The sequence below is a fragment of the Myotis daubentonii genome, chromosome 8, assembly GCF_963259705.1.
Source record: "Myotis daubentonii chromosome 8, mMyoDau2.1, whole genome shotgun sequence".
NCBI classification, from domain to species: Eukaryota; Metazoa; Chordata; class Mammalia; order Chiroptera; family Vespertilionidae; genus Myotis; species Myotis daubentonii.
Window position 1 is genome coordinate 55,042,179 of NC_081847.1, and position 25,510 is coordinate 55,067,688.

The following is a 25,510-nucleotide window of genomic DNA, read 5'->3' on the forward strand; positions in this document are numbered from 1 at the left end:
CTGCTGCCAGAACCTTAAATAAATGAACTTAGCTCCGAGACGGAGGGGCAGGTCCTGGCTCTGGGTTCCTGGGGCGTGTCCTGCTCGGGTCCCTCCAGGCCATGTACCTGCCAACGCTGTGGGCCTGCCCGTGTCTGCGGGTGGACGGTGGGGGACCACGGCGAGAGGACTGGGCTGTCTGCACGGCCCCCCTCCCTCGCCGGGGTAGATGGCAGGGTGTGTCCTGTCCCCGGTGTGTGGCTGTCCTGCCCTGGGGGCTCGGGCGGGTGGAGCGGCGAGGACGGGTGCCTTGCCCGTGGAGTGGGACTGGCAGGCAGTGGACTTCTGTTTTGGGCAGCATCGACTGTGCCGGGATCCTGAAGCTCCGGAACTCGGACATTGAGCTGCGCAAGGGGGAGACGGACATTGGCAGGAAGAACACTCGCGTGAGGCTGGTGTTCCGGGTGCACATCCCGCAGCCCAGCGGCCGCACGCTGTCGCTGCAGGTGGCCTCCAACCCCATCGAGTGCTGTGAGTACCCCGTCACGCCGACAGCGCGTCCTCACCTTTTGTACGGCCCGAGCGGTGGGTCCCATCCGCTAACACGTTTTCCTGGGCAGTCTCGGCGCACGCCCCTCGTCTGACAGTCCCGCCCCGTGTGGTGACGGCAGACACGGGTTAGCAGAGTCGGCGCAGGGCCTGGACTGGTCCCAGCACCAACAGGGGGGCGGGGAAAAAGTGAAAGGAAGTTTGTCTTGAAACACAGATCCCTGCTGTGGTCGCATTTGCGTTAACCCTCCCACGGGACGTTGGGAAGCTGAGTGTCATCCAGCGTCCCTGGTGGTCCTGCTTCCGTGTGGTCTGGGGTCCTTCCTCTTGCGATCGTTTTGCTAGCTTTTGTTAGCAAATTGGGTGCCCTGCATCCCCACACAGCGGGACCCCAGGCTGGGTCTATTGAGCTGCTCCCCAGGAAACCCGGGGGGGCCTGGCCCACCCACCAACCATGTCAGAACCACTCCTGCTTCCCTCATCTCGGAATGGCCCGACCCAGCCCCAGGTGTGGGCTCTCGGGAAATGCACCTGTCCTCACGCTCACCTGCCCCCTATTTCAGCGGAGGGCCTTGGTTTGGTTCCTTTGTTGCCCGCGCTAACGTCAGGCTGACTTGGGGATGGGGTTCCTCTCGCGCCCCGGCCCCTGCCCTGTGACGGTGGCCCCACCCAGCTGTCCCCTGTCACCCTGTTCCTGCTGGCCCCTGCACGTATCGCAGACACCTGCCCCACGCCCTGGCCTTTCTGCCGTGTGGCCGCCTCTGAGATGGGGGACCCCCGGGCTGTGTGAGAACCCGGGTACGTGGCGCACCCTCAGACACTCTGCCCGCCTGCCTCTGGGGACAGTGTGGCCTCTCCCAGCACCGGTGGGGGGAGGGATGGCTGCCCATTGTCCAGTGACAGCTCACGCTGTTCACACAGTCCCCAGAGGAGCTCTCTGAAGGCAGCGGTTCCCAAAGGCCTGGGTGTCTGGGGGGGCATCTGAGGGGTGCTGGGGCGGGCAGGCCGGCGGCGCCTCACTCACTGTCTCCTGACCCCGCAGCCCAGCGGTCGGCCCAGGAGCTGCCTCTGGTGGAGAAGCAGAGCGTGGCCAGCTGCCCCGTCCTGGGAGGGAAGAGGATGGTCCTGTCCGGCCACAACTTCCTGCAGGACTCCAAAGTCATCTTCGTGGAGAAAGCACCAGGTATCTCCCTTAGAAACAGACCATCGAGTGTTTCCGGGTGGGCGCTGGGGCCATGGGGTCCTGGAGGCGGAGGCCTCTGCGTGTGGGTCCGCGTGTACAGGCGTGGGCCGTAACCACTGGGGCTGCGTCCAGCCATGAGCGTTTGTGCCAGCAGAAGGTTTACTTCTGGAGTCGCTGAGGGCCCATCCTCACGCAGTTGGTGTCCGAGGGGCTGCAGTGGGGCCGCCGCATGGGTGGCATGCTCTCCCCTGGGCCGCATGGTGGCCCGCTGCCTGGACTGGGCAGGTGCCTCCACGTGGATCAGGTCTTTCTCAGAATCACAGACTCTCAGAGGCAGGTGACCCGGCACAGAGCAGCCGCAATCACCAGTGGGACCCGCACTGAGGCCCACAAACCTTCTCATCACCCTCCAGCTTCCCCATCCGTGCTGGTGACCCCCAAGATGCCAACACAGAATTGCTGTTCTCTTTGTGACTGGTGGCCTCCAGGCCCCAGCTGTTCTCTGTGAGCCGTGCAGACCTCATTGTCAGGAGATCTATAGATGTCGTCTGTGTGGGCAAGTGTAGACTCCACCTGTGCTGGCGATGTAGACACTGTGGGCCAGTGTAGACCTCTGTGGGCGAGTGTAGACCTCTGTGGGCAAGTGTAGACCTGTGTGGGCAAGTGTAGACCTCTGTGTGGGCAAGTGTAGACTTCTGTGTGGGCGAGTGTAGATGCTGTGGGTGAGTATAGACCTCTGTGGATGAGTGTAGACCTCTGTGTGGGCGAGTGTAGACCTCTGTGTGCTAGTGTAGACCTCTGTGTGTGAGTGTAGACCTCTGTGTGGGCGAGTGTAGACTTCTGTGTGGGCGAGTGTAGACACTGTGGGTGAGTATAGACCTCTGTGGATGAGTGTAGACCTCTGTGTGGATGACTATAGACCTCTGTGTGGGCAAGTGTAAACCTCTGTGTGCGAGTGTAGACCTCTGTGTGGATGAGCGTAGACCTCCGTGTGGGCGAGTGTAGACCTCCGTGTGGGTGAGTGTAGACCTCCGTGTGGGTGAGTGTAGACCTCTCTGTGGATGAGTGTAGACCTCTGTGTGTGAGTGTAGACCTCTGTGTGGGCGAGTGTAGACCTCCGTGTGGGTGAGTGTAGACCTCTCTGTGGATGAGTGTAGACCTCTGTGTGTGAGTGTAGACCTCTGTGTGGGCGAGTGTAGACCTCTGTGGTGGTGTTTGAAGAGGGAGCTGTGGACAGAGGGAGCTGTGGGGCGAGGGTGAGAGTCCCTTTCCTCTGGACAGATGTGGGGTGGCACCACTCCTGCCCCATGGATGCCCTACCTGAGTCTGTGGAGAAGCCGCTGGCGCTCACGTGGTTAAGGTACGAGAGTGAGGGTTCCTGGAGTTTGTGGTTGGAGCCAGCCTGTCCGCAGAGCAGCCTCCACCCTGCTGTGGGGGAGGGGAGCCTGCAGGTGGCCAGGCTGGTGACCTGTTTCATCTTTTTCAAATTTCCCAATTGGAATTTTCCTGAGAGTGCCAGGGCCGGACTCATGCAAACCACTGAAAACCGCCAACATTCAGCCTCCATAATGGGTCTTGATTTTGTACAGTTTGCAAGAAAATTAAGTGCTTCAATCAGAATGGGCTTAAAAGTCTTCCCCATTTAGCGTAGTCTGCCTATGTAATCATGCACATAATTGGAAAACATGTCTTGAATTATGGAGAAAAACCAACTAAGTGTGATGACAAGGAGAGGAATTTGAATTTCTGGAACACCCTTCTTTGGAGGACGTTAATCTTGAAATAATTTAACCTTTTGAGCTTTAAACGTGTGTGTGTGAGTGCTGAAGCAGGAACGCCGGCCGGGGCTCTGTCGTCGCGCGGAGACTGTGATCAGAACTTGCACAAAGCGGGGGTTGGAGCACTTTTCTCCCTGTTCCCTTGACAGAGTCCCTTGCCTCCAGGGTGGGAATGGGCGCAACTCCTGGAGGCGCTCAGCCTGCCATGGGCACCTGGGACCCCTGCTGCGGGCAGCTCCCCCAGCCACACTGAGGGCTCGGTCATGGCGTCTTCACTTCATGGACTCACAGGTGTGGGGAGCTTAGTTCAGGAATGCCCAGGCGTCCTCACCGGGGCCCCTCAGGGCTTCCCTGGCTGGGTGCCAGGCTGTCCCTTGCCAGCTCGAGTTGGGGTGGTGGTGGGGGGGTCCTCACCCCTCCATCTCCTGCAGCAGCTGGGCGCCTGGTGCAGAAGGCGAGACACAAACAAGTGGGTGGTGACTAGGTGTGACATAAACATCCTGCACCTGTGACAGCGAAATGCAAACATGGCCCCCACACCTCTGACATGCCAGTAATTTCACGTTTGGATTTAAGTAAGGCTATTTGCATGTTCATATAGGCATGTGCACGTTGCGTGTTTGCAGAAGGAAGTGCATTCCACATGTTTTCTCCTGGCAAAGGGCGCTTGCCCCCTCCTCCTGCACTCCCCACGAAGAGAAACCACTGAATCAATTTAGATAACAATACAGTTGGCCTCTGGTTTTCCAGGGAGGTCACCTGACCCATTTTAGTTGTCTTTAAACGCTGCCAGTGGCACCCAGGCCGAGTGTGAGCGGGAGAATGTGGCCGTGGACGTCCCTGCCATTGCGTTGAAACCTCACAGAAAGGCTCCTGCAGCTGCAGCAGGCGTGGCTCTCATGGGCGTCAGCCTCTCCAGGGCTACCCCCCCCCCCCCGCCCCTGCCCCGCCTTGGGCATGGCCTTTCAGAATCCGCAGGAATCCCTAGGCGCACACTACTCAGCTTTTTATGTGTTTCAGGGTGGGGTTCCTTCTGCCCTCCAGGTCTGGCCGAGCCCGTGTTGCTCCGAGGAAGGGGTGCCTGTCCAGGGACCCCCGACAGAGGACCGCGATGGTCATCAGCATTGGGAGCAAGGCCCCTCCCATGGAGTCGGCCAGCCCCTGGGTCAGCGAGGGGCCACGGGCCTGGAGAGAAGCGCCACAAAGGGGTGGATGGCATCCACACGGCTGCTGGCCTTGCACTGAGTCACACAAAGGCCCAAGGGGCAGTGCTCCAGCATCTGGGACCTTTGGGGGGTTGGCCTTTACCAGGGGGTCTCGGCAGGCCCTGCCAGCAGCCCATGAAGTGACTGGCGCTGGTGGCACGTTTACAGCCCTTGGAATATAAGGAACTAAAATGACTTTGTCTTGTTAGTTCTCACCAGAGGATATTTTCCCCATTGATTTTAGGGAAAGTGGAGGGATGGCAGGTGGGGAGAGAGAAAGAAAGAGAGAGAAAGATTGGTTGCACTCACTCCAGCGGGCCTAGGGAACGAATCTGCAACCCAGGTACATGCCCTTGATCAGGAATTGAACCTGAGACCCTTCAGTCCTCAGGCTGACGCTCTAACCCAGCCGTGGGCAAACTACGGCCCGCGGGCTGGATCCGGCCCGTTTGAAATGAATAAAACTAAAAAAAAAAAAAAAAAAAGACCATACCCTTTTATGTAATGATGTTTACTTTGAATTTATATTAGTTCACACAAACACTCCATCCATGCTTTTGTTCCGGCCCTCCGGTCCAGTTTAAGAACCCATTGTGGCCCTCGAGTCAAAAAGTTTGCCCACCCCTGCTCTAACCCCTGGACCAAACTGGCCTGGGCGTGGAACTGAAATGATCTTAAATCAGCATGATGCTCACCAAACCTAGGGGTGAATGAGACGCTTTTGCAGTTTTGTCTCATGGCTCAGGCATCGAGAGGGCACCCTCACCTCACCGTGGGGAACAGTTATGAGAGACAAGTGAGGCCCTGTCTTCGGGACACCTGGGCCTGAAGGGCCAGTTCAGGAGCAGTGTGTGCAGGGTGTGAGTGAGTGAGTGTGTGGGTGTGCACGACAGTGTGTGCAGGGTGTGTGTGCGTGTGAGAAGCTATTTGTGTCGGTGCGTAAGAGTGAGCGTATTTGGTGACTGGGAGCAGGGGTGTGAGTGAGTGGATGTGTGTGAGGGTGTGTGAGCTGGTGTGTGTCAGGGTGTGTGAGTGTGAGCAGGCATTTGTTTCAGGGTATGTGAATGTGAGCAGGTGTGTCAGGGTGTTGAGTGTGAGTGTGGTCCTAGGGGCCGCAGCCCATGGCCTGGCTGTGCTGTGTGGGCGGTGAGTGACACCTGGCGGCCTGGGTGCCCAGAGCTCTCTCCGTGGCGCCTTCGCAGCTGGGCCAGAGCCCACGCGGGTCGTGTTTCGCTCGCCCTGGCCATCCAGCTGGCGCTCCGTGACGATGCAGCGCAGCCCCAGCCAGCAGCTCGCACCTCCTCCCCTGGTCTGGTCCCAGGGTCGTGGCCGTGTGGAGCCCGGTGCGTGTCCCGGCCACAGGGCTGGAGGCCCGAGCCCTCCGCGTGAGGTCTCTAAAGGACGTCTGGAAGTTCCCCAGATGGGACACCGCAGGCGTGTGGTGCGGCGCACACGCCGGAAGTCATGACTTGGCATGGAGGAAGAGACCTCTCCTTCCAGACTTTCCTGGCGCTGACATGGGAAAGAGGATGGGCGATGTCCATGCACCCGACAGCTGTCGTCACCGTGCTCACCCACGTCAGCCCTCCAGGTGCTGACCTCCACCGTGCCCGTCCTGCAACCCGGGTGGGCGCACGGGGCCCAGGCTGGCCGATGGGTGGGCAGCAGAGACTTCCCTGGACTGTGCTGGGAGTCACACTGGTGTCCAGTGAGTGGAAGAGCAGCTGTGAGCCCGGCCACCCTGTGTCCTAAGGAGGCCCTTTCCTATGTCTTTGGCCTCAGAATGGAAAGATGACCCGACAGTCTAAGTTGTACAGCGTTCTGAACAGTCGTGGGAGGAAATAAGCAGCCAGGAGCCCTGCGCTGGGAGGCGTGGTGGATGGGTAGCAGTGTCGGTGGGCCGTGTCCGCCGGTCCCAGACCCCTGCTCCCCAGCCCCCTGCACTCAGGTTCAGGGAGGTCCCAGGAAGTGCCCTCACCCCAAAGCGAGGGCTGTGGCTTCAGCCCAACCCAGGGGGCCTCGCTTCCTTCAGGGCTGTCCTGTGGGTCCCAGGCTGACCTCTGAGGTCAGCATTTGAGGGACCTGGGAGGCGAGTAGGTGGTACAGGAGGCGGGACTCAGCTTGGCCTCTGTGCCCTCCCGACCCTTCAGGGCCCCGGGACAAGCCTGTCCCCCAGGCACAGTGACTGATGGTGGAGGGGCAAGGTGTGGGCAGGAGGGCCTCTCCATGGGCACCCGCGGGGCTCCGAGAGCCAGGCAGCACAGGCCTCGCATCCCTCCTCACGTGAGTTGTCACCGAAACCTCAGGGCGGATGGCTGGTCCTTCCCTCGGACTTACCCCAAACCACAGGTCTCTTCCTCCAGGGTCTGCCCAAGGCAACTTCCTCAGGGTGGAGAGTCATCATTCCAGGTGCTGCTTCTGTGCACCCGGCTGGCCCTGGCTCCTGGTGGGGAGGGCGTGGGAGAGGGCACGGCTGGGTGCCCGGCCTTGACGTCCTCTTCTCCCTCGGCTTCCATGACACAGCAGCGCCGCCGTGGTTGTGTGGGAGACGCACTTTTATGTCAGCTTTGAGGTGTAACTATCTCACGGACCGCACAGCTCACCTGCCTACGCCCACTGGTCTTGGTAAATCAGAGCCGTTCCACCATCACGCACCCCAGGACGTTTTCATCGCGTGGCATGCTCCAGCCTCGTCCCTGCGGGAGCCTGTGTGAGGACTGCGCTCGTGGAGGTGGACGGCGCCCATGTATGGCCAGCTGCACGCGGTGCCCGGGTTTCCACATGGACGAGGGTGCATGAGCACCGGTGCCCGGGTTTCCACATGGACGAGGGTGTTCCTTCCCTGGGCACAGTCCCGCGATGGCAGCTGCTGGCCACTTGGAAATTCCATGTGGGACCCTCTAGGAACCGCCAGGCTGGGTCCCACAGCACGTGGGTCGTTTCCTCTCCATTCCCATCTCTGTGCCGAGCAGGCTGGTCCCAGTGGCTCTGTGGACGCTGTCAAGTGAGGCCTGGGAGGGTCCCGAGGACGGAGGCGGCGATGGGACGGACCTGGACGCACACCCTCAGGGTCCCACTGCCTCTCTCTGGCCCTCCCCTCTGTCAGGCCCTGCACAAGCCTCTTGGCATCTTTCTGTGGGGAGGTGACTGGCAGTGTACACATCACACGCCTTCCCTGACAGCCAGCAGCCGATGCCAGCACAGGTCTCACTGTCGGTGCCTCCCCAGGTGTCCCGTGTGCAGGCCGGACACAGTGTCGCACAGGTACCGGGAGTAAGCGTGCAGCCTGCTCCTGCGGCCAACTGACGACCAGGAGGAGATGACGTGTGTGTGGCTGCGGGCCTGAGTAGCCTGGGTCCCTGGGAGTGGGCGTCATCGCCCTCCAACCAAAGACTCTGAACCAGGCCCTTCGTTATTCCCGCGCTGCTGCTGCCCACCGGCTGCCGGAGGCTCCCAGATCCTGGGCCAATCCGAGACTCTCGGAACCCTCCCGGCCCCAGAAGAAGGCCAGAGAGTGTCCCAGGACAGCTGTGGAGGCTGGGCCCCCGTGGGGACCCGCACGGCCGGGCCGGCGGACGGAGGCGCAGCAGCCACAGGCCGCACGGGAGCCTCCTGGCGGGTGTGGCGGGGAAGCCTTTCGGATGACTCACGCTGCAGGGAATTCCCTAATGACTGGGAATATTTTTACTTCTGGGCTTGTGCACAGTTTCCTACTGAGAACGCAGCGAGCTCCTGATAAGCTGAACACAAAGGCCCATTCAGGCCGATTTCCCTTCCCAGTAAAGCTGACGTTGAGCACAACACCCAGGCCTGGCAGGCTCTGCAGGAGGCGGCCTGGCCTGGGCCGGGCTGTGGAAGTGGGAGCCACGGTGCTTTTTCCTCAGAGTTCTCCATCCGCGTCTTTCGCGCCTCGGTCCTGCCTCCCCTGGGCAATGGCCGTGCGTGAACAGATGCTGTTTAAAAGGCATCGGCGCCCTTAGGGCCTCTGAGCCGACCAGGAGTGCCAGTGCCCGCCCTGGGGCTGCGGACCAACCACAGGCAGGAAGACCGGGGAAGCAGGGCCAGAGCCCGGGGCTTTGGCATGCCCTGGGCGGGTGGGCGGGCACAGGGGGCCCCGGCTTTGAAAGGTGCGTGCACTTTGGGGGTTCCAAGACCAAGTCGGACATCCGGATGCGTGTGTTTGTGCTGGTGCCAGTCTGTGACTTTTCAGAAGCTGTGGTGGGGCGGGCCCAGCCGGCTAGCGGGCGTAGGCGCAGGGCCCGGGCTGAGAGCTGCTTGGTCAGGCTCCTGATACTTCAAGTGCCTGAGCCTTCGTCCGGGTTCCGCCATTTCTTACTGGAGGGGGTGGGCGCTGACCCCTGGGCCCGAGGTCGGCATCTGGCCCGTGGGTGGGCCCGGCGTCCCCAGAGGCTGGTGTGGCCCGGCGGGTCGTGACTCACGCTTCCTCCCCGTCTCCACTCCACCCGCCCGGCAGTCACTGTGAGGGAGGAAAAGGAGCTTGTCTAATTTACTTATAATTTAGGATTTGTAACACACATTTCTTCTTTGTAAACAGCGTGTGTGTAGAAACTAATGCTTATAGGAGAACTGACTGTATAAACAATAACAAGGAAAGAGGCCTCTGGGCCGTGGGGGAGGGGAGGGTGTTGACACCTATCAACTCAGAATTCTTAGAGCCAGTCCCTACGGGTGTGCCTGCAGACAGGGGCTTGCAAGCACCAGGGTGCGGTTTGTGGAAGGTCCTGGTTAGTGGGGGCCCGACCTGCCCCCCTGGGGCCCCGGCCCAGGAACAGAGCCCTTCCACAGGCCCTTTTGTGAGACTTTATATGTTTCTTAAACATGCAGACAGCCACGGGGTGAGGATAAAAGTCGCGTGGGCTTTGCATGTCTGTGTCCTGACCTGGCAAGCAGTAGTCAAAGAAAGGACTCTCTCATTTACCCTGTGGACCTGGCTCCCCGAAGGCACGGGCTCTGCAGGCTCAGTCACCGGGAGCTGAGCTGGCGGGAGAGGGGACAGGGCACTCCCCGGGGTCACCACGCTTTCCTGGGCCCGAGCTCCCTTGGATGTGGGCGCTTGGAAACCCTTCCCTGACTGATGGGCGACACTGGGCAGAGGGCAGTTCCTGGGGGAGTCCCCCACCCCGCAGCCAGGCTGCGCCCTGCAGAGCCAGGTCTTTGGGCTCCGCCAGGTTCCCTGCGCCTGAGTTTGGGTGTGAGTCTCCCAGCGTCTCCCCCCTGGGCCTGGCGTCCATCCACTGTCCCACAGACGTGACTCTCTGGTCTTGCCGGGTAGCAGCCAGCACGACAAGGCCGAGCCAGGCGGGTGGGTCCTCTACTCGGCGCCTGCTGTCCCCGGGCCATCTGCCTGGACCGAGGTGTGTGTTTTCGGGGGATGCGCTCAGTCAGGCACCGAGTAACGGACTTCCCATGCCCTTTCTTCTAGATGGCCACCACATCTGGGAAATGGAGGCGAAAACCGACCGAGACTTGTGCAAGCCAGTAAGTATCTCTCAGACGTGCACACGCCGTGCCAGGCGTGTCAGGGGGCTCCCCACGCGGGGGCGGGTTCCTGCCGGAGGCACATGGCCTCTTGTTTGTTAAAGTGGAAGGACTAACAGAAATCACAGAAAGACAGTGCGAGGGAAGTGGGTGTACAGCACTCCCTGGGCAAGGGTTCCTGAGAGGCAGCGAGACAAGGCACAGGGCGCTGCGGAGACGGACCCACGGGGCTGGAGGCCCCACGGCGCTTGTGTGCCAGCTCCTGCACACGGCCAGGACAGGGGGAACGTCATGCCCCAACACGGGGCTTTTCTGCTGTCATCGCCACCAGGGCCCCACACAGATCACTGCCCCCCAGGAAGACCGCTGCCCCGAGCCTCTGAGGGCGCGGGACCTGTGTGGCACGCAGGTGGCCAGGTTCCACCAGCATCCGTCAGAGAACACACTGCTCACCAGACTCTTGTTTTGAACCTGAAATGGGTGGAGCTGTGCCTCTTGGGCTGGCCAGTTCCCTTTGCCGATTAGCCAGTGGCCTGGAGGCCTGGGAACACCTGCCTGGTGGTGTTGAGGCCGCTGAGCTGGGCCTGGGGCCTGCAGGTGGCCACGTACACGTGCCCACACTCAGCCTTTCACGGCTTTTGGGTACCTAAGAAATAGTTATTGTTTCCTTGATTGGTTGTTCCTGGAGAATGCCTTTTGTCTGAAATTACGGCGCTGTCCGTTAGCTCTCTCGGTTACCGTTAGCCCAGTGTGTCATCTGGGTCTCCCCCTGTGACCTGAGCCTTCGCGTTGAAGGGGCTTCCTGCAGACACAGGAGCTGGGCCTTCCTCCCGGGTGGCGTCTCATGGCGCGGTGTGTTTGGACCGTGGTGCTGAAAGCGATGGTGATTAGTAGCAACCATGAGTGTGTGTTTCCCACCGAGTCCTGGAAAAGCTGCAGGAAGTGGGCTGACATGGGATGCCGGGGCTAGCGAGGGATTTGTGGAGGACACTCCCAATTCTTCCATCTTCATAGCACGTTCCGCTGATGGCGATGTGAGCGGTCCTTCCGGAGGTGCAGGGGATGGGAAGTACTGTTCAGGTCAAGTGCTTCATTCGGGGGGCTCCTTGTGGGTCCTGCACGGTTGAGCCGGGTGAGCAGGGCACCTGGGTCATGGGGTCGGCTGAAGCGATCTGGGTAACTGCTCCCTGCCCTGTGGCGGGCGGGGCCTCGTGGGTGCCCCACGGGTGGCTCGGGTGGTGCTGGGTGGCTGCTCACAGTGGCTCTGCCAGGACAAACCATCTTCCACCTGGGGTGTGGCTTCCTTGTCCACGCTCCACACCACTTCCCGGTTGAGGAAGTGGTGTCGCAAGTGGTGTCGGAAGGAGATCCCTCCCTGGCCCAGGGCGGACCTGTGTTTAGAAGTGTGCTGATGGAGGTGGGGGGACTCACCCTGGCCTCACGGGCTCCTGCTGGCTCCCTCTCCTGAGGAGCCGGAGGACATGCTGCAGCCCCGGGCAGTTCGGCTTCCAGACGGGTCCCGGCCCGGCAGGCCTGTGGGCTGCCGAGTCAGCGCAGGGCTTGTGGTGACCGGACACCTGGTGGCTGGAGACACAGCCCCGTCCGCCTTCCAGGGCGCACCTCCCTGCCTCCCTGAGTCTCCCCGAACCCTGTCACACCACGGGGCGGCCTCACTCCTGCTCCCGCCCCCCAGGCCGGTCTCCCCCTGCTTCCCCCCCGCTGTGGTGCCACCCCCAAGCCATCTTGTTCTATAAAAATAATTCCTGCTAAGTTTGCCTATTCAGATTTTCTGTCACCGAGTTTTCTTTATGTTGAATAGCTGCATTTTTAAAGGAAGCTTGACAGTTAGTTGTGTGTTTTAAAAGGAACGTACATGTGGATACTGGTACACTTTGTCACAATTCCATCCTTATCGCTTAAATGAGGTTCACCTTTACGTTTTCCCTAATTATAAAAAGACCGTCACATTCATGGTGGTCATTGGTGTGGGTGTGCATGCATGTGTATTGTCTACACCTTCACACACACATGTGCACATACATCACAGTGTCTGTGTTTTTACACAAAGCGGAGTGTGCTGTGTATAGAGCTTATATGCTATCGTGAGCAGGTTAGACAGTGGATATTCTTAGAGCGAGCCCCCGATCCTCGGAGTGTCATTTGTTAGCCTTATTTCTGCCCCTGCACTTTCTCCCTTACCTCTCCCCTGCTGGGTATTTCAGCCCCGTGCTCCGGCGGGGAGAGCGTTTGTCACAGAATTTGTCTGTTGTGAGAGTGGGAAGCCTATCAGCCTGTGCCCGCATTAGAGCGAAACCCCGGCTGCACGGGCTCCCGTGGCCACAGCCGTCCCTGCCTCCCCGCACCTTAGTTCCAACCTCAGCCCAAGGAAGAGCTTTCTTTCCTGTCTCTTCTCTGACTCTCCTCTGTGGAGATGAGACTGGTTTACTGTCGACTCCGTGAAGCCGGCCACGTGCCAGGCCCACCGTTACCACTGTGTCTCCTCCCAGCTGAGTCCTTAGGAGGTGACCCGAGAGGTAGCGACTTTATCCTTATCTTGCGGGTACGCATGGGAACCTGAGACTCCAGTGTGCCAGAGCTGTGGCTGAACCCAGACCTGGGTGACCCGGAGCCAGGCTGCCCCCCCCACCCCGGGCTGCGGGTGCATAACTCGTTCCCAACCTCACCCCCTTTGCCCCTCTGGCTTCGGGGCCACTTTTGGGTAAGGGTCGGCAGGCTGAGGCAAAAGGAGACGGTGTGCTTGATGCTTCTTCTGAATGACACGAAGTTATTAAAACAACAAAAGCATGTGGCCCAGAGCCAGCGTGGTCCCAGGGGACCCCTCCCGGGCCCTGCCATCCGTGTGCCCTCCGCAGCCGGCTTCCGTGCCTCAGTTTCTCTACCTGTAAAAGGAGAAGGCTTGGCCTGAAGTTCTCTTCAGTTTTCTGTGTTAACATTCTTAAGATTTCATTACTAACATAATTCAGTCAATTTTGCTATTAATCTGGGGAACAAGCTACAACTAGTTTAACAAAAAAAAATTATACAATGGATTTTTCTTGCACATTTTTCCTGCTTGTTAACTGAAATCATATGACCAAAAAAATGGTGGAACTTTTGGGATGTGAAACGTTCCCCTACCCCACCCCCCGAAATCCAGTGCAGCTCCCCCTCCTCCTGCGCAGCACATGGCGCTCGGAGCACGGGTTGCTGACCTGCTGACAGCCACACAGGGACGGCCGCGGGAGCACACAGGTGGCCGGGATGCGGGTGTACCGACCCCGCCGTCTCTCTCCCCAGTGCCCCGCTGCCTCACGGCAACTTGCTTTTATAGCTGTACTCGAAAGAGCATGATGCTAGATGGTTGCTGATTTTTATTTTAATACACAGGAAGGTAACAGCAGCCACATGAACCGCCCTGTTCCATCTCGGGCTCCACCTCCTGACTCTGCCAGGCGCCCAGCCCTCCATCTTCTTCAGTTTGAGGGAGCCTGGGTGTTGGTGAGGGGCTTTGGGCCTTGTCCTCACAGACCCTGCCCCCAGAGACACATCTCCAGGACGCACCTGCCCTGGGTCGTCATTGCCAGTTGCCCGGACAGGTGCTCCTGGCTCCATCCAGGGGTCAGTGCAAGGAGGGCTCGTTCTCATTTTCAAAGGCCACTGACCCTTTGCTGTAGGGCAGACGGAAGCGATTGGGGTCAGCGGCCGTGTGGCTGGTCCCCTCTCAGCATCTGCACTGGCCTCTCTCCTGCGCCAAGTCGGTGGCATCTTAGGTGAAGCCCCCAGTCTGCGTCCCCTGCACACGCCACCTCAGACCACCTCTCAGCTCTGGGTGTGCAGGTCATCAAGGACCCTCTTCCCTGCTAGCCCACGTGGGACCGGCAGGCCGGCCCGCACACGCGTGTGCCCGCTCACGTGCAGGCTCTCTGCGGGTGGCTTCTTCTGGCAGCCCCGCAGTGGGAGCTGTTCTCCACGCGGACGAACCCTCTCCGTGCAGAGCCCCTGCGTGGGAGAGTGCTAACCGCCCCTCCTGTCTGCCCTCTCACACTAGAACGCGCTGGTGGTCGAGATACCGCCGTTTCGCAATCAGAGAATCACCAGCCCCGTCCAAGTCAGCTTCTACGTCTGCAACGGGAAGAGGAAGCGAAGCCAGTACCAGCCCTTCACCTACCTGCCTGCCAATGGTAACGCTATCTTTCTAACCTTACGTGCTGCGAACGAACCGGTGGGGTGCTTTTTCTAAAAGACGCAGAAACGATGAGCTGCTGTCGCTGCAAAACAACACGGTCGCATTGTACCTTTAAGCTGTGTTACTATCCTGTTAGCAAGACCATGTTGCCAATTCTTAAAAAAAAAAAAAATATATATATATATAGCGAACCTTCCGGTGTATTTTCCTTTATTACTGTTGCGGGGGGGGGGCGGGGGGGGTGGTGTATTGGGGTAATTGCTGATCATTTTGCGGGCTGTTTGCAGGTATGTAACAGCCGGGACGGGGGGGGGGGGGTGTGAGTGGGGGGGGGGGAGAAGGTGCGTCCCTCCTGCACTCAGAGCTGAGTGGGCTCGTGTGCGTTTAAATTGTATAGCTGTGCACGGTGGGGAGCAAACAGCTGTAATTATTTTGCAGGTGCCTTTAGAAATAAACCCTTGCTATTAAGCCTAAAGGCTGCTGCCTGATGTGGTCATTAAGTAACATTGATGTTTTTGTACTCGTGCTAAAACCCGCATGACTTTGTTCCTTGAATAATTGCAACGTCCTGTGACCATGAGGCTTTTTACCTTTCACTCGGCCACAGCGTATTCTCTCGTTCAGCTGGTCCGTCCGCCCATGTTGAGGATGGCTTCTTACCGCTTTTTGAAAAATCAGTTCACTTGTCCATTTTTCAGGGTCCGTTATTAAAGAAAATAGCATCGTTTGCGTTTCCACCCGCTGCACTCGTAGAAAGTGAGGGTGTGTGCGCAGAGCCCACGCCCAGCGCACTGTGGCCCGTCACCCCGGCAGCCAGGGCCTGTGTGCACAGGATGGCCGTGTTGTCCTGGGTGTGTGTTTCGTGGAAGCCCAGCTATGCAAACAGTCTTTTAATACTGTAGCCTTTGTTCTAAAAACACACGCGTGAAGAGGGAAACTGTACTCCGAAAACTAATGACAAGAGCAGCCATGTCGTCATCTCAGTGAAAGGGAGACTTTTTTGAAGGTTTCTGTTCTCTCTAAACGAAAAACGCCATTTACATAGACAGATCATGGAAAGCTCTCGCACATCGGTGTTGATAGCAAACAGTTGGAATGAACTGTCCTTGAGGCAGATACTAGCCAAGCTTTTGAAGGTGTGAGAAGTAAGATTTTGTTGTAAAATTGCCATATCGTGAGTGCGTGCACGGAGCAGGGGTGTGGCTGTCAGGAGCTCGTGGAGCCGGTTCCAGGAGAGGGTTGTTCCCGATCGCGTGGCTGTGGGGCTTTGTGATGTATCGCACGTGGGCCATGAACCCTGTCCGCTCTGGAATAAGGTACAATAGCGCTTAAAAAGAAAACATTTAGCCTTTTTTTTTTTTTTGAAAATGTAATGATTATGTTCTAATTAAACTTCAAGCATGATTGACCAGATATTGAATGTTTTAAAGAAAACCTAGGCCTTATAAAGAAAATTTTCTTTGTAAAGCAGTTCAGAAAATAGCTCTGCAGTCCCTGCTCCAAGTTCACAAGTGCCGAGGGTGACACACGACCCGTGTGTGACATGCACACCCTCTTCCAGGTGGGGGACCGAGGCCTCCAAGGACACATAACTGGGATCCCAGGGTGATGCTGGGCTGTTCATGTGCCATCCAGGGTCACCCGCCTGCACAGCCATTCAGTGCTGCAGTCTCACTCCCACAGAGCTCAGAGCTGCCCTCTGCCCCAGTAACCATGACCCACCCTCTACATCTGCCCCGGGTCCTCCATCACCACGCTCTACATCTGCCCCGGGTCCTCCATAACCACGCTCTAGGTCTGCCCCGGGTCCTCCATAACCACGCTCTAGGTCTGCCCCGGGTCCTCCATCACCACGCTCTAGGTCTGCCCCGGGTCCTCCATCACCACGCTCTAGGTCTGCCCCGGGTCCTCCATCACCACGCTCTAGGTCTGCCCCGGGTCCTCCATCACCACGCTCTAGGTCTGCCCCGGGTCCTCCATCACCACGCTCTAGGTCTGCCCCGGGTCCTCCATCACCACGCTCTAGGTCTGCCCCGGGTCCTCCATCACCACGCTCTAGGTCTGCCCCGGGTCCTCCATCACCACGCTCTAGGTCTGCCCCGGGTCCTCCATCACCACGCTCTAGGTCTGCCCCGGGTCCTCCATCACCACGCTCTACATCTGCCCCGGGTCCTCCATCACCACGCTCTAGGTCTGCCCCGGGTCCTCCAGCACCTTCATCACCATGCTTTCAATGACATCTCACCTGGACCCCTCTCCCTCTGGCTGGTGCCCCAGCTTCACCTACAGAGCCCTGGTCCATCCCATTAGCAGGGTCCATGAGGCTCCCTAAGGCCTGGACTTCCCAAGCCTTTCTGGTGGTGGGAGCCCTATTTTCCTCAGGCCCTCATCTCCTTTCACCACTTGTCTCTGAAATTTACTCCTTATCTACGAAACTGCAGGTGCCCATGCTGCCCTGGGAGCGCCCCAGCCTTCCCTGCCTTCCTGGGCTGGGTCCACCAAGCCCTGTGGGGTTGTGACCACTCAACACGCCCCTAGCCTGTGAGCTCCCCGAGAGCAGGGACCTCCACCTGCATCTGACTCCGTGCCTGACTGTGGGGCTGTCCTTGTGTGGTGTTTAAGATAAATAAATGAACAAATGATACAATAGAGCTCCAGCAGCAGTTTTGTTCTGGTGTTTTCCTCGCCGTGCATTGCCGCCTCCTTAGCTTTGGAATTGAGTGTACTCACCCCACTAAGCAGGTGGGAGTGGGCACGGGACCAGGTGCCTGCCCTTGTGCCTTGCCCCCCCGTCACCGGAGGTCACTTAGAGCATCTCCACCCAGTACTCCCATCACTGAGACCGATTGCCACCCTGAGTTCCGAAGACACACTGGCCCGTTGGGCTCTGGTGGGGGGAGGCGGGGGAGGGTATAGGGCATGGCATTCATCAGGAGAGGTTCGCCTGCTGTTAAGGTACTCTGGTTTGTGTCCCTCTCTCTCAGACCTCAGTGGTGAGGCTGTAACGTCCTCCTCCAGGTTTGGGGGCCTTGTCCACCTGACCACGGCAGAAACGGCCTCAGGTTGCTGTTTGCTAATGGAGACAGGCAGATTCCCTTCAAGCGCGTGAAATGTGCTGTTGAAACATACAAGACGATGGACATAAACCCATTTAAATCCCACCCCTGAAGTTCATTTTCATGTGCAAATGTGTAAGGTCAAACCTCATCTTAGGTTTTCCTTTGAAATTGGGTGGAAGTAAGGGGATGGTGGGGCTTTCCTGCTGTTGGCTCTGGGACAGGGACCTGGGGAAGGCACTGCTCTCACAGAGCCCCCAGGGTAGGCGCGCCTCCTCCATGCAGGCCGCCAGGCCTTTCCGGTGTTGGATGTGAAGGGTGACAGTGTTGGTGGATGGGCAAAGGCAGAGGCCTGCGAAAGACCCACACCTGTTCACCCTCTTGTTGCCTTCCCCACCTTGTGTCTCAGCTCTGATGTTACCTTCAACGACAGCAGATAAACCTCCAGCCATCAGCTCCCAGGGGTGATGCCCACTCCCACCCCTACCCTGTCACGGCCGAATGCAGAGGCCACAGTCGGGTGCGTCATCTGGCTGCTGGTCTGCGTGGGCTCAGGGTGGTCGGCTCCCTGACCCTCTCTGGGGGCTGAGTGTTTAGCGGGGGAAAACTTCCAGGTAAAGGCAGGGCCGTGAACAGAGGCACAGCTCCTAGGAGAGCCCTGCACTCACCCCGGCCGCCCTGGGGACAGCACGCAGGGCAGAGCAGAACACTTGGTGGGATTCTAGAAAAGCTGCGCGCTCACACACAGCGGGAGCTTCCTCAAGGTGCTTGCTTGTCGCTGCTTGTATTGAATGGCACCAACGCCGCCTCTGAAAGGAAGCTGCTCCTTCCACCCAGTCGTGCCCTGTGGCTGAGGCCCTGGCACCGCCACAGGACAGATGCTGCCCAGAGGCCCCTCGGTTCTGAGAGTTGTTCCACAACGTCAGATGCGGGTCCCAGGGCCTACCTGGGGATGGAGGTCCACACCGCTGTTTCCCCGGTTGGGAATGGCAGGACAGGGGCGGGAGCTCACGGGATAAAAAGAATTCCAAGTTGGGACCTCAGAATTTCATAAAATGAGAAAAATAAATCATGACACATTTTTGGGGTCTTGGGGAGTTGATGATAGGGTGGGGCCCTGCAGGTGAGGGGCCTGGAGCTTCCCTTTGTCGGGTCCCGGTGGCCAGGACTCCCCAGCTGGGAACCCGCTTGTCCTTCACAGACACAGTCCTGGACGGAGGCCACGTGGTGATGACGATGCAGCTGTTTGTCCCCAACAGGACCTCTCGGGACTGTGGGAGAAACCACTTGAACCCCTGAGAGCGACCGCCGACCAGGGACAGAGGTGCCCGGGATGGCCCTGTCTGCGGGAGGGGGTTTGGAGCTGGAGAAGGACCTCCACCGTCCTCTCCTCGCTAGAGGGACCCCGGTTAAGTCGGTCATCCTGCTCCGAGGATGCCCTGATTGAAAACACATCTCCACCTCCAGAGGGAGAGAGGGGAGTAGATTTCTTGTTTGCATTACTCAGTTCAGACGTCGGAGTAGAGTGAGAAGAGGGGAGTGGCCGCGGGAACCGAGCCAGGTGCCACATGGATTACCCCACCGCGGCCAGAGCAGGGCCTGAGTGGCAGACAGGTCTCTGCAGACCCCAGAGTTGTGGCTGACCATGTGAGGGCCCACCTCCAGCCCCCTTGGTCTGATGCCCGCCGGCCCGCCCAGCTCTCAGGGCAGCTGGAGCATGTACTGTAGATGGACCTGGACACGCAACCTTCCCTCCGCCCAGCAGCCTCACCGCACCGTGAGCTCCAAGTCCACCAAACGTTTTGGCTCATTTCCCCCCAAGTTCATCGCATTAAAGTTTAACCCCAAAGTATTTAGCGTTGTGTACGTGGTATACATCCTAACAGTGACTTCAGGTGGCCACTGGCTTCTGTGAGGTGTGCTGGCTGGACCCGAGCCTTGGGCCTCTCGTCTCCTGCCCAGAGCCCCTGCCCCTCACCCCGGGGCCCTGCCTGGGCCTCAACTCATAAATGTCCCTCATTTTATAACAAAAGAAATGAGCCCCTGGGAGCTTGAGCCGTTGGCCCCAGACACACAGGGGACACACACCCCTCCTCACTTAAGCAGGTGGCCCCCTGTGGGGCGTGCATGTCTGACTCCACGGCCAGTCCTCTCCAGGCCTGCAGGGCCTTGCATTAACCTTCAGAAAGGCTGCCCATGCCCCCTCTGCTGGGGACTGTTCTCATCTCTGTCTGACAGGAGCAGGAGGTGCAAGGCGGGGCTCAGTCAGGGTCCACGCTGGCTCCCAGGCCGGTGCCTCCAGGGGGCTTTCAGATAAAGCAGATCGTCCCGACATTTCTGACCCACGCTGTGCATCCTGGGAACTTCCTCCTAAAGGCAGATGAAGCTGAGGGGGGACAGGGGGGTGGCCAGAGGAGATGGCAAGGAGAAGGCGCTGTCCCAGTAGCTGCTCCCTGCAGGGCCCCGAGACCCAGGCACTCAGCAGGCAGGCTGCTGTGGTCTGCAGCATAGCTGGTCCCATAGCATTCTGGAACCTTCCTCCCAGGGGAGTGAGTTGGTATTGGGAGCGGGGCCAGCCCCCAGCTTTGTCCACCGGCTTTGACGTCACATCTCATTAAAGGGTCATAGAACCAAGTGACTGTTCTCATTAAATTCCCGTTTTTACTGGCTCTCGTGTTATTCCAGCCAGAAAAGGAGGGGCCAGTGTCCTAATCTCTCTCCACATTTTAAACCTGATAGAATAGAGGTGCCCAGGTGATGCTCTGGGAGGGGTGTGTCCCCTGTGGCTGAGGGCCTGACACCGCCACAGGACAGACATGCTGCCAGGAGGCCCCTGGTTCTGAGAGTTGTTCCGTAACGTCAGATGCGGTTCACAGGGCCTGACCTGGGGGTGAATGTCCACACTCGCTGTGTCCTCAGCTGGGACTGGCAGGACAGGGGCGGGAGCTCACAGGCTAAACACGAGTGAGGACAAGGCCAGGTCTGGGGGTGACTGTGTTGCTCAGCGTGTGATGGGGATCTGGGCCAGGGGCAGGAGGTGAGCGGGGAGGGGAAGCCGTCCACCACGCGCGGCTCAGGAAGCCCGTCTTTCCACGCAGGTTCCCCCCTCGCCTCTCCTGGCCTGCGTGGACCCAGCTTCTGAAGCATGTGTCTGACCTCCCGTCAGGGGGTCAAGTTGGAGCTGGGAGGGCCCCTACATGTTAGAAGACAGAGAATTGGGGCACATGCTGGAGGGGCTACCCTGGCCCGGACGGTCTGCGCCAGGACCCCAGCACACACCCTGAGCCCTCTGACCCGGCGTTCCAGATCACAGGCCGCGTGTTGGAAGTGGGACCGGAGAGCCCTGGAGAGATTCGAGCGGGGATGGCCGTGGGACAGGCCGTGGGACAGGCCGTGGGGTCTGAACCAGAGGGAGGCCCATTCCCAGGAGGCCTGTCCCACGACATCTCCACAAGGGGGTCTCGCCACGGCTGTAGGACACTTCCCTCCCACTCGCCCTGGGGGCCCCAGTGAGGCTCCCTGGGCCTCAGACCAGAGCCGAGGCCCTTGGCGCACAGCTGCTTGGAGGCAACCGCATATTGTGAATCCCGTTCCTTCCCACACAGTCTGGCAATTATTGATCTGGAAATTTGATCAATGTATTTTGTTATGTGTGGTCTATTTTGACTGTAATCTGCCATCAGCCTAACCGAATGACAGGTCCCCACATCAGCAAACCTGGAAATGATTGGCTGGTGCCCACCTGTGGCCATGAAGCAGCACCCAGCCAATGATGCGCTGACCACCTGGGGGCCGGGATGCCTGGGGGTCCACCCTGACGTCCAGCGGTCACTCAGGCTCTGGACCTGGAGAGTGGCCTTCCTGGCCCCAGGAGCTGGCAGTTCACATGGTTCCCATTTGCTTCCTCTCTCCTTCTCTGAAATAAGTCATGCCCTGAAGTTATCACCCTGGTGTGTGCGTTGATGGTAAAACTCGGCTCGAATGTTTGCAACAAACAGGAGCTAGTCTGCTCTTTGTTTTCTGGGGTTTAGAACAAAATCTGTTTGCCCAGGTGTAGAAGGGACCTCCCTGGTAGAGTCTTTCAAGCTGCGACGGTTGAGGTCACGGAGACGTGCCCACACAGTGAGGAGGGACACGGTTAGAGGGTGAACCCTGCCTGCATCCAGCCCCTTCCACAGTCCGGTGGTTAGCGTGCATCCTGTCCCTCGGTCCCATTACTGCCTGGTGAGCAGATGTTACTGCAGATGAATAAGGGAGTCTATTGGGATCAGGCCACCATCACACCACGCCACAGGCTGGGCCGCACACACCACTGCCCACAGTCTTGGAGGCCGGGGTCAGAAGTCAGGTGCCGGCAGGGTGGGGACCAATGAGCACCACCTTCCAGGCTGCGGACGCCACCTCTTCCCTGTGTGGTCACACAACTGTGGGCAGAGCGAGATCTCTCTTCCTGTTAAGACCACAGCCCCCTCGGACCAGGGCCCACCCCACCCCCCACCCCCGTTTAGGACCCGTTTAACCTAAATTACCTCCTAAAGGCCCATCTCCAAATACAGTGACACTGGGTGTTAGGGCCTCAACCCATGGATTTGGGGACACAGTTCGGTCCGAACCCCAGAACTGGGCTGTGCTCCCTGCCAACTGCTGGCCCCACAGCCAGAGGCAGCTGTCGGGAGCAGGAGGGGACCCAGCAGTAACCCCAGGTGTGGAGTCTGTGCCAGTGGCTTTGTTCCTGATGGTGCCCTGTGTCCCTCACCAGCTTGTAGGTAGACGTTATCTTTGTTACAGCGGGGAAACTGAGGCCCAAGGGAGTCTCGTGATTATCCCCTCGGCCGATAGCCTAGTGGGTGACAGCAGGACTCACTCCAACCCAGGCTCGCCCCGCGGGAAGCTCAGGGCAAGGAACCGGGCAGCGCTGTGACCGTGGTCCCCCCTCCGAGTGAGGCGTGGACACTGTGTCCTTCCCAGGTCCATGTGCAGGAGAAGCACGTGAGGCTGCTCATTAGGAAGGAGTGTATCAGACAAAAGTGCACAAATAAAAGTGTCTGCCCTTTCTCAGGAAGCTCCTCCTGCCTTCATTTGCTTCCCCTTTCACCAGGGGTGGGGCTGCACTGGGGTCAGAGGCTGCACTGAGGTCAGAGGCTGCACTGAAGTCAGAGGCTGCATTGGGGTCAGGGGCTACTGGGGTCCAACCCCAGCAGGTCCAGGGGTCCCCAAAGGTGTGGACGGAGTCGGCGAAGAAGGAATGACACAGGGACAGTGTTCAGTTGATCAGCAGCCTAGCCAGGGTCTCTAGCCAAGTTCTGGTCAGGATCTCCAGCGAAGTTCTGGTTAGGATCTCCAGCCAGGTTCTGTGTCCATGTTCCCTTGCTAGGTTCTCCAGCCAGGTTCTCCAGGTTCTCCAGCCAGGTTCTGTCCAGGATCTAGTCAGGTTCTCTTGCCATGTTCTATCCAGGTTCTGTAGCCAGGTTCTGTCTCTAGGTTCTGTGGCCAGTTTCTGTCCAGGATCTTTTGCTATGTTCTGTCTCTAGGTTCTCTCTCTAGGTTCTGTAGCCAGTTTCTGTCCAGGATCTTTTGCCATGTTCTCTCCAGCGAAGTTCTTCTGTCTCTAGGTTCTGTGTAGGTTCTGTGTCTAGGTTCTATGTCTAGGTTCTGTGTCTAGGTTCTGTGTCTAGGTTCTGTGTGTTGTTGTCTTGTTACATCTGTATTTATACCAGTTGATTCCAATCCTATCAATCTCTATTCCAAAGGTTAGGGCATTTCTTATCTCCATTCCAGGGAGTAAAGATTATGTAGCTTAAGCATGATTGTTTGTAGTTAAAGTGATTAATTACCCGCCTGGCACTTAGTTAAGGGGTTTTATTCCCTCCCTAACTTCAAGGGAAAATCCCTACCTGGGGAAACAACCTTTCTCAGAGAGGTGACCTTGGTTAAAACACATAGTGCCAAGAAGGTGAGCAAACATATTAAGAACAGTATGCCATATATGCCAGGTCCCTTGAAACAGCAAGGATGGACCGGCTCCCGGCAAGGGGCTACACTGAGGTCAGGGGCTGCACTGAGGTCAGAGGCTGCACTGGGGAAGGGGGTGCACTGGGGTCAGAGGCTGCACTGGGGAAGGGGCTGCACTGAGGTCAGAGGCTGCACTGGGGAAGGGGCTGCACTGGGGTCAGAGGCTGCACTGAGGTCAGAGGCTGCACTGGGGTCAGAGGCTGCACTGAGGTCAGAGGCTACACTGAGGTCAAAGGCTACACTGAGGTGAGAGGCTGCATTGGGGTCAGAGGCTGCACTGGGGTCAGAGGCTGCACTGGGGTCAGAGGCTGCACTGGGGCTGGAGGCTGCCCTGGGCTGGAGGCTGCACTGGGGAAGGGGCTGCACGTGACAGTATAATTTGAACTCCGGGGATTCACACAGTGGGTTGCATTCGTATCTATTTAAAGTTCCGTCATAGTTTCTGAATAACACAGCTGGATTTGGGAGGCACTGTACTCACGGGGCTGGGTCCCCAAACATTTCTGTTACAAAGGGAGAGAACACCTGTCTTTAGGCCCCTCGGGGCCACCACTGGTTAGAGAGGATGGGCCCAAACCCAGACTCAGGATGGAATTACTGGGGTTGCCCTTGAGGAGGGATGGGGCTGCTCAGAGAACAGGCAGGACACCGGCTTCCGGTGCTTGGTTCTGAGCTGAGCCCAGACGGGCAGGTGTGACGGCCGTGGCGGCATCCCCACACTGCTCCGCGTGTCCACCTGTAGGCGAGGGAAGGCGGTCAGTGCTCTCAGCGTTTGACAGCGAAAGTGAGAAAATGTGCTCTGCGTGAGGACCCACAGGCCCTGACCATCTGGACTCCCTGCCAGGCAGGAACAGCATGTTGCCCCCCACACCCCAGGGAGTGGCCCCGACAACTGTCTTTTTAATCCAAGAGGAAGCCTGGGGGTAGAGGCCAAGCGGGGACCAAATTTGATTTTGCACCAACCTCTTGTCACTGCCCAGGGCTGAGTCACTGTCAGCTCAGCCCACTGGCCGCCTTTGTTCTGTTCACCGATTAAAACATCCAGGCCAGGCCGGTGTTGCTTCGTGGTTGGGCATCAGCCCGGGAACCAAGAGGTTGTTGGTTCAGTTCTCAGTCAGGGCACATGCCCCGGCTGCAGGCTTGATCCCCAGGAGAGGTCATGCAGGGGGCAGCTGATCGAGGATGTTTCTCTCTCATGGATGATGTTTCTACCTCTCTATCCCTCTCCCTTCCTCTCTCTCTAAAAATCAATAAAAACATATTTTAAAAGAAAATTAAAAACAAACAAAAACAAAAAACAGCCAGTGGTGGCCATTTACAGATGCACCCCGGGGTGACAGGCAGGGTAGAGATTAGCTGTTCACCCAACATCCTGGGCCCAAGCCTGTCGGCTTGCTCTCTGGGGCGAATTCTGAGAGGTGTCAGATGGGTGTGTGGATGGGGTGACGGTGGCTGAGCCTCGAAGGGGCAGGGGCACATTGACTCCTGATGGTCTGTGTGAGGTACGGCAGTGGGGCCCATCTGGGGGCCTTGAGGACCGGGCCCAGAGCCTGTGCACGTGGCACCCACCCTGGGAAGGTGGGGGCCTAGGTGGCAGGTGGGCCTGCAGGAAGCATACCTCCCCCTCGCCTCCTCTGGCCACAGGACAGAAACTGGGGCGGAGCCACCTCCTCGGAAGGCACCTCCCACCACCATTGCCCTGTGGGGAGAGGAGCCCAGTGGCCAGACTTGGATTTCTCTGAGCGAGGCCAGGAATGTTCTGGAATGCTGTTTGGCCCACAGACCGCCTTTGCGGGGGGCTGTGGCGGGGGAGAGGGCATCCTAGGACAGAGCCTCGCCCACTCTCATTGTCTCCAAAGTTGTCGTGTGCATGTGGCAGAGGGAGAAGACCCTGCAGCCTGGCTCCTGGAGACAGCGTCTCAAGGCTGTGAGGGATGCCCCCGGGGTGGGGGTTGGGGTGGGCCTGATGCCACCACTCCTGGGACCGGAGCTCGGAGCCCTGTCAGAGAGGCGCTGGTGTCAGGCACAGGGGGCCTCAGCGCCCGGCACGGAGCAGACTGCAG

At 58.7% G+C, this 25,510-nt stretch overlaps 1 protein-coding gene across 15 annotated transcripts in view; it reads left to right on the top strand.

The window, feature by feature from the left end:
* The window catches only part of NFATC1 (nuclear factor of activated T cells 1), a 105,731-nt gene that overhangs the window by 37,490 nt on the left and 42,731 nt on the right, over positions 1-25,510 (top strand). For 9 of the 15 annotated variants that reach the window (XM_059706420.1, XM_059706416.1, XM_059706419.1 and 6 more), the window contains 4 exons: positions 338-510; positions 1,571-1,711; positions 10,138-10,193; positions 14,242-14,374. In XM_059706420.1, the coding sequence (XP_059562403.1) occupies positions 338-510; positions 1,571-1,711; positions 10,138-10,193; positions 14,242-14,374 (503 nt within the window). Of the gene's footprint in view, positions 1-337; positions 511-1,570; positions 1,712-10,137; positions 10,194-14,241; positions 14,605-15,847; positions 15,941-16,820; positions 17,031-25,510 lie in introns of those variants that run through there. The other 6 variants (XM_059706427.1, XM_059706428.1, XM_059706425.1 and 3 more) reach the window with 6 other exon arrangements.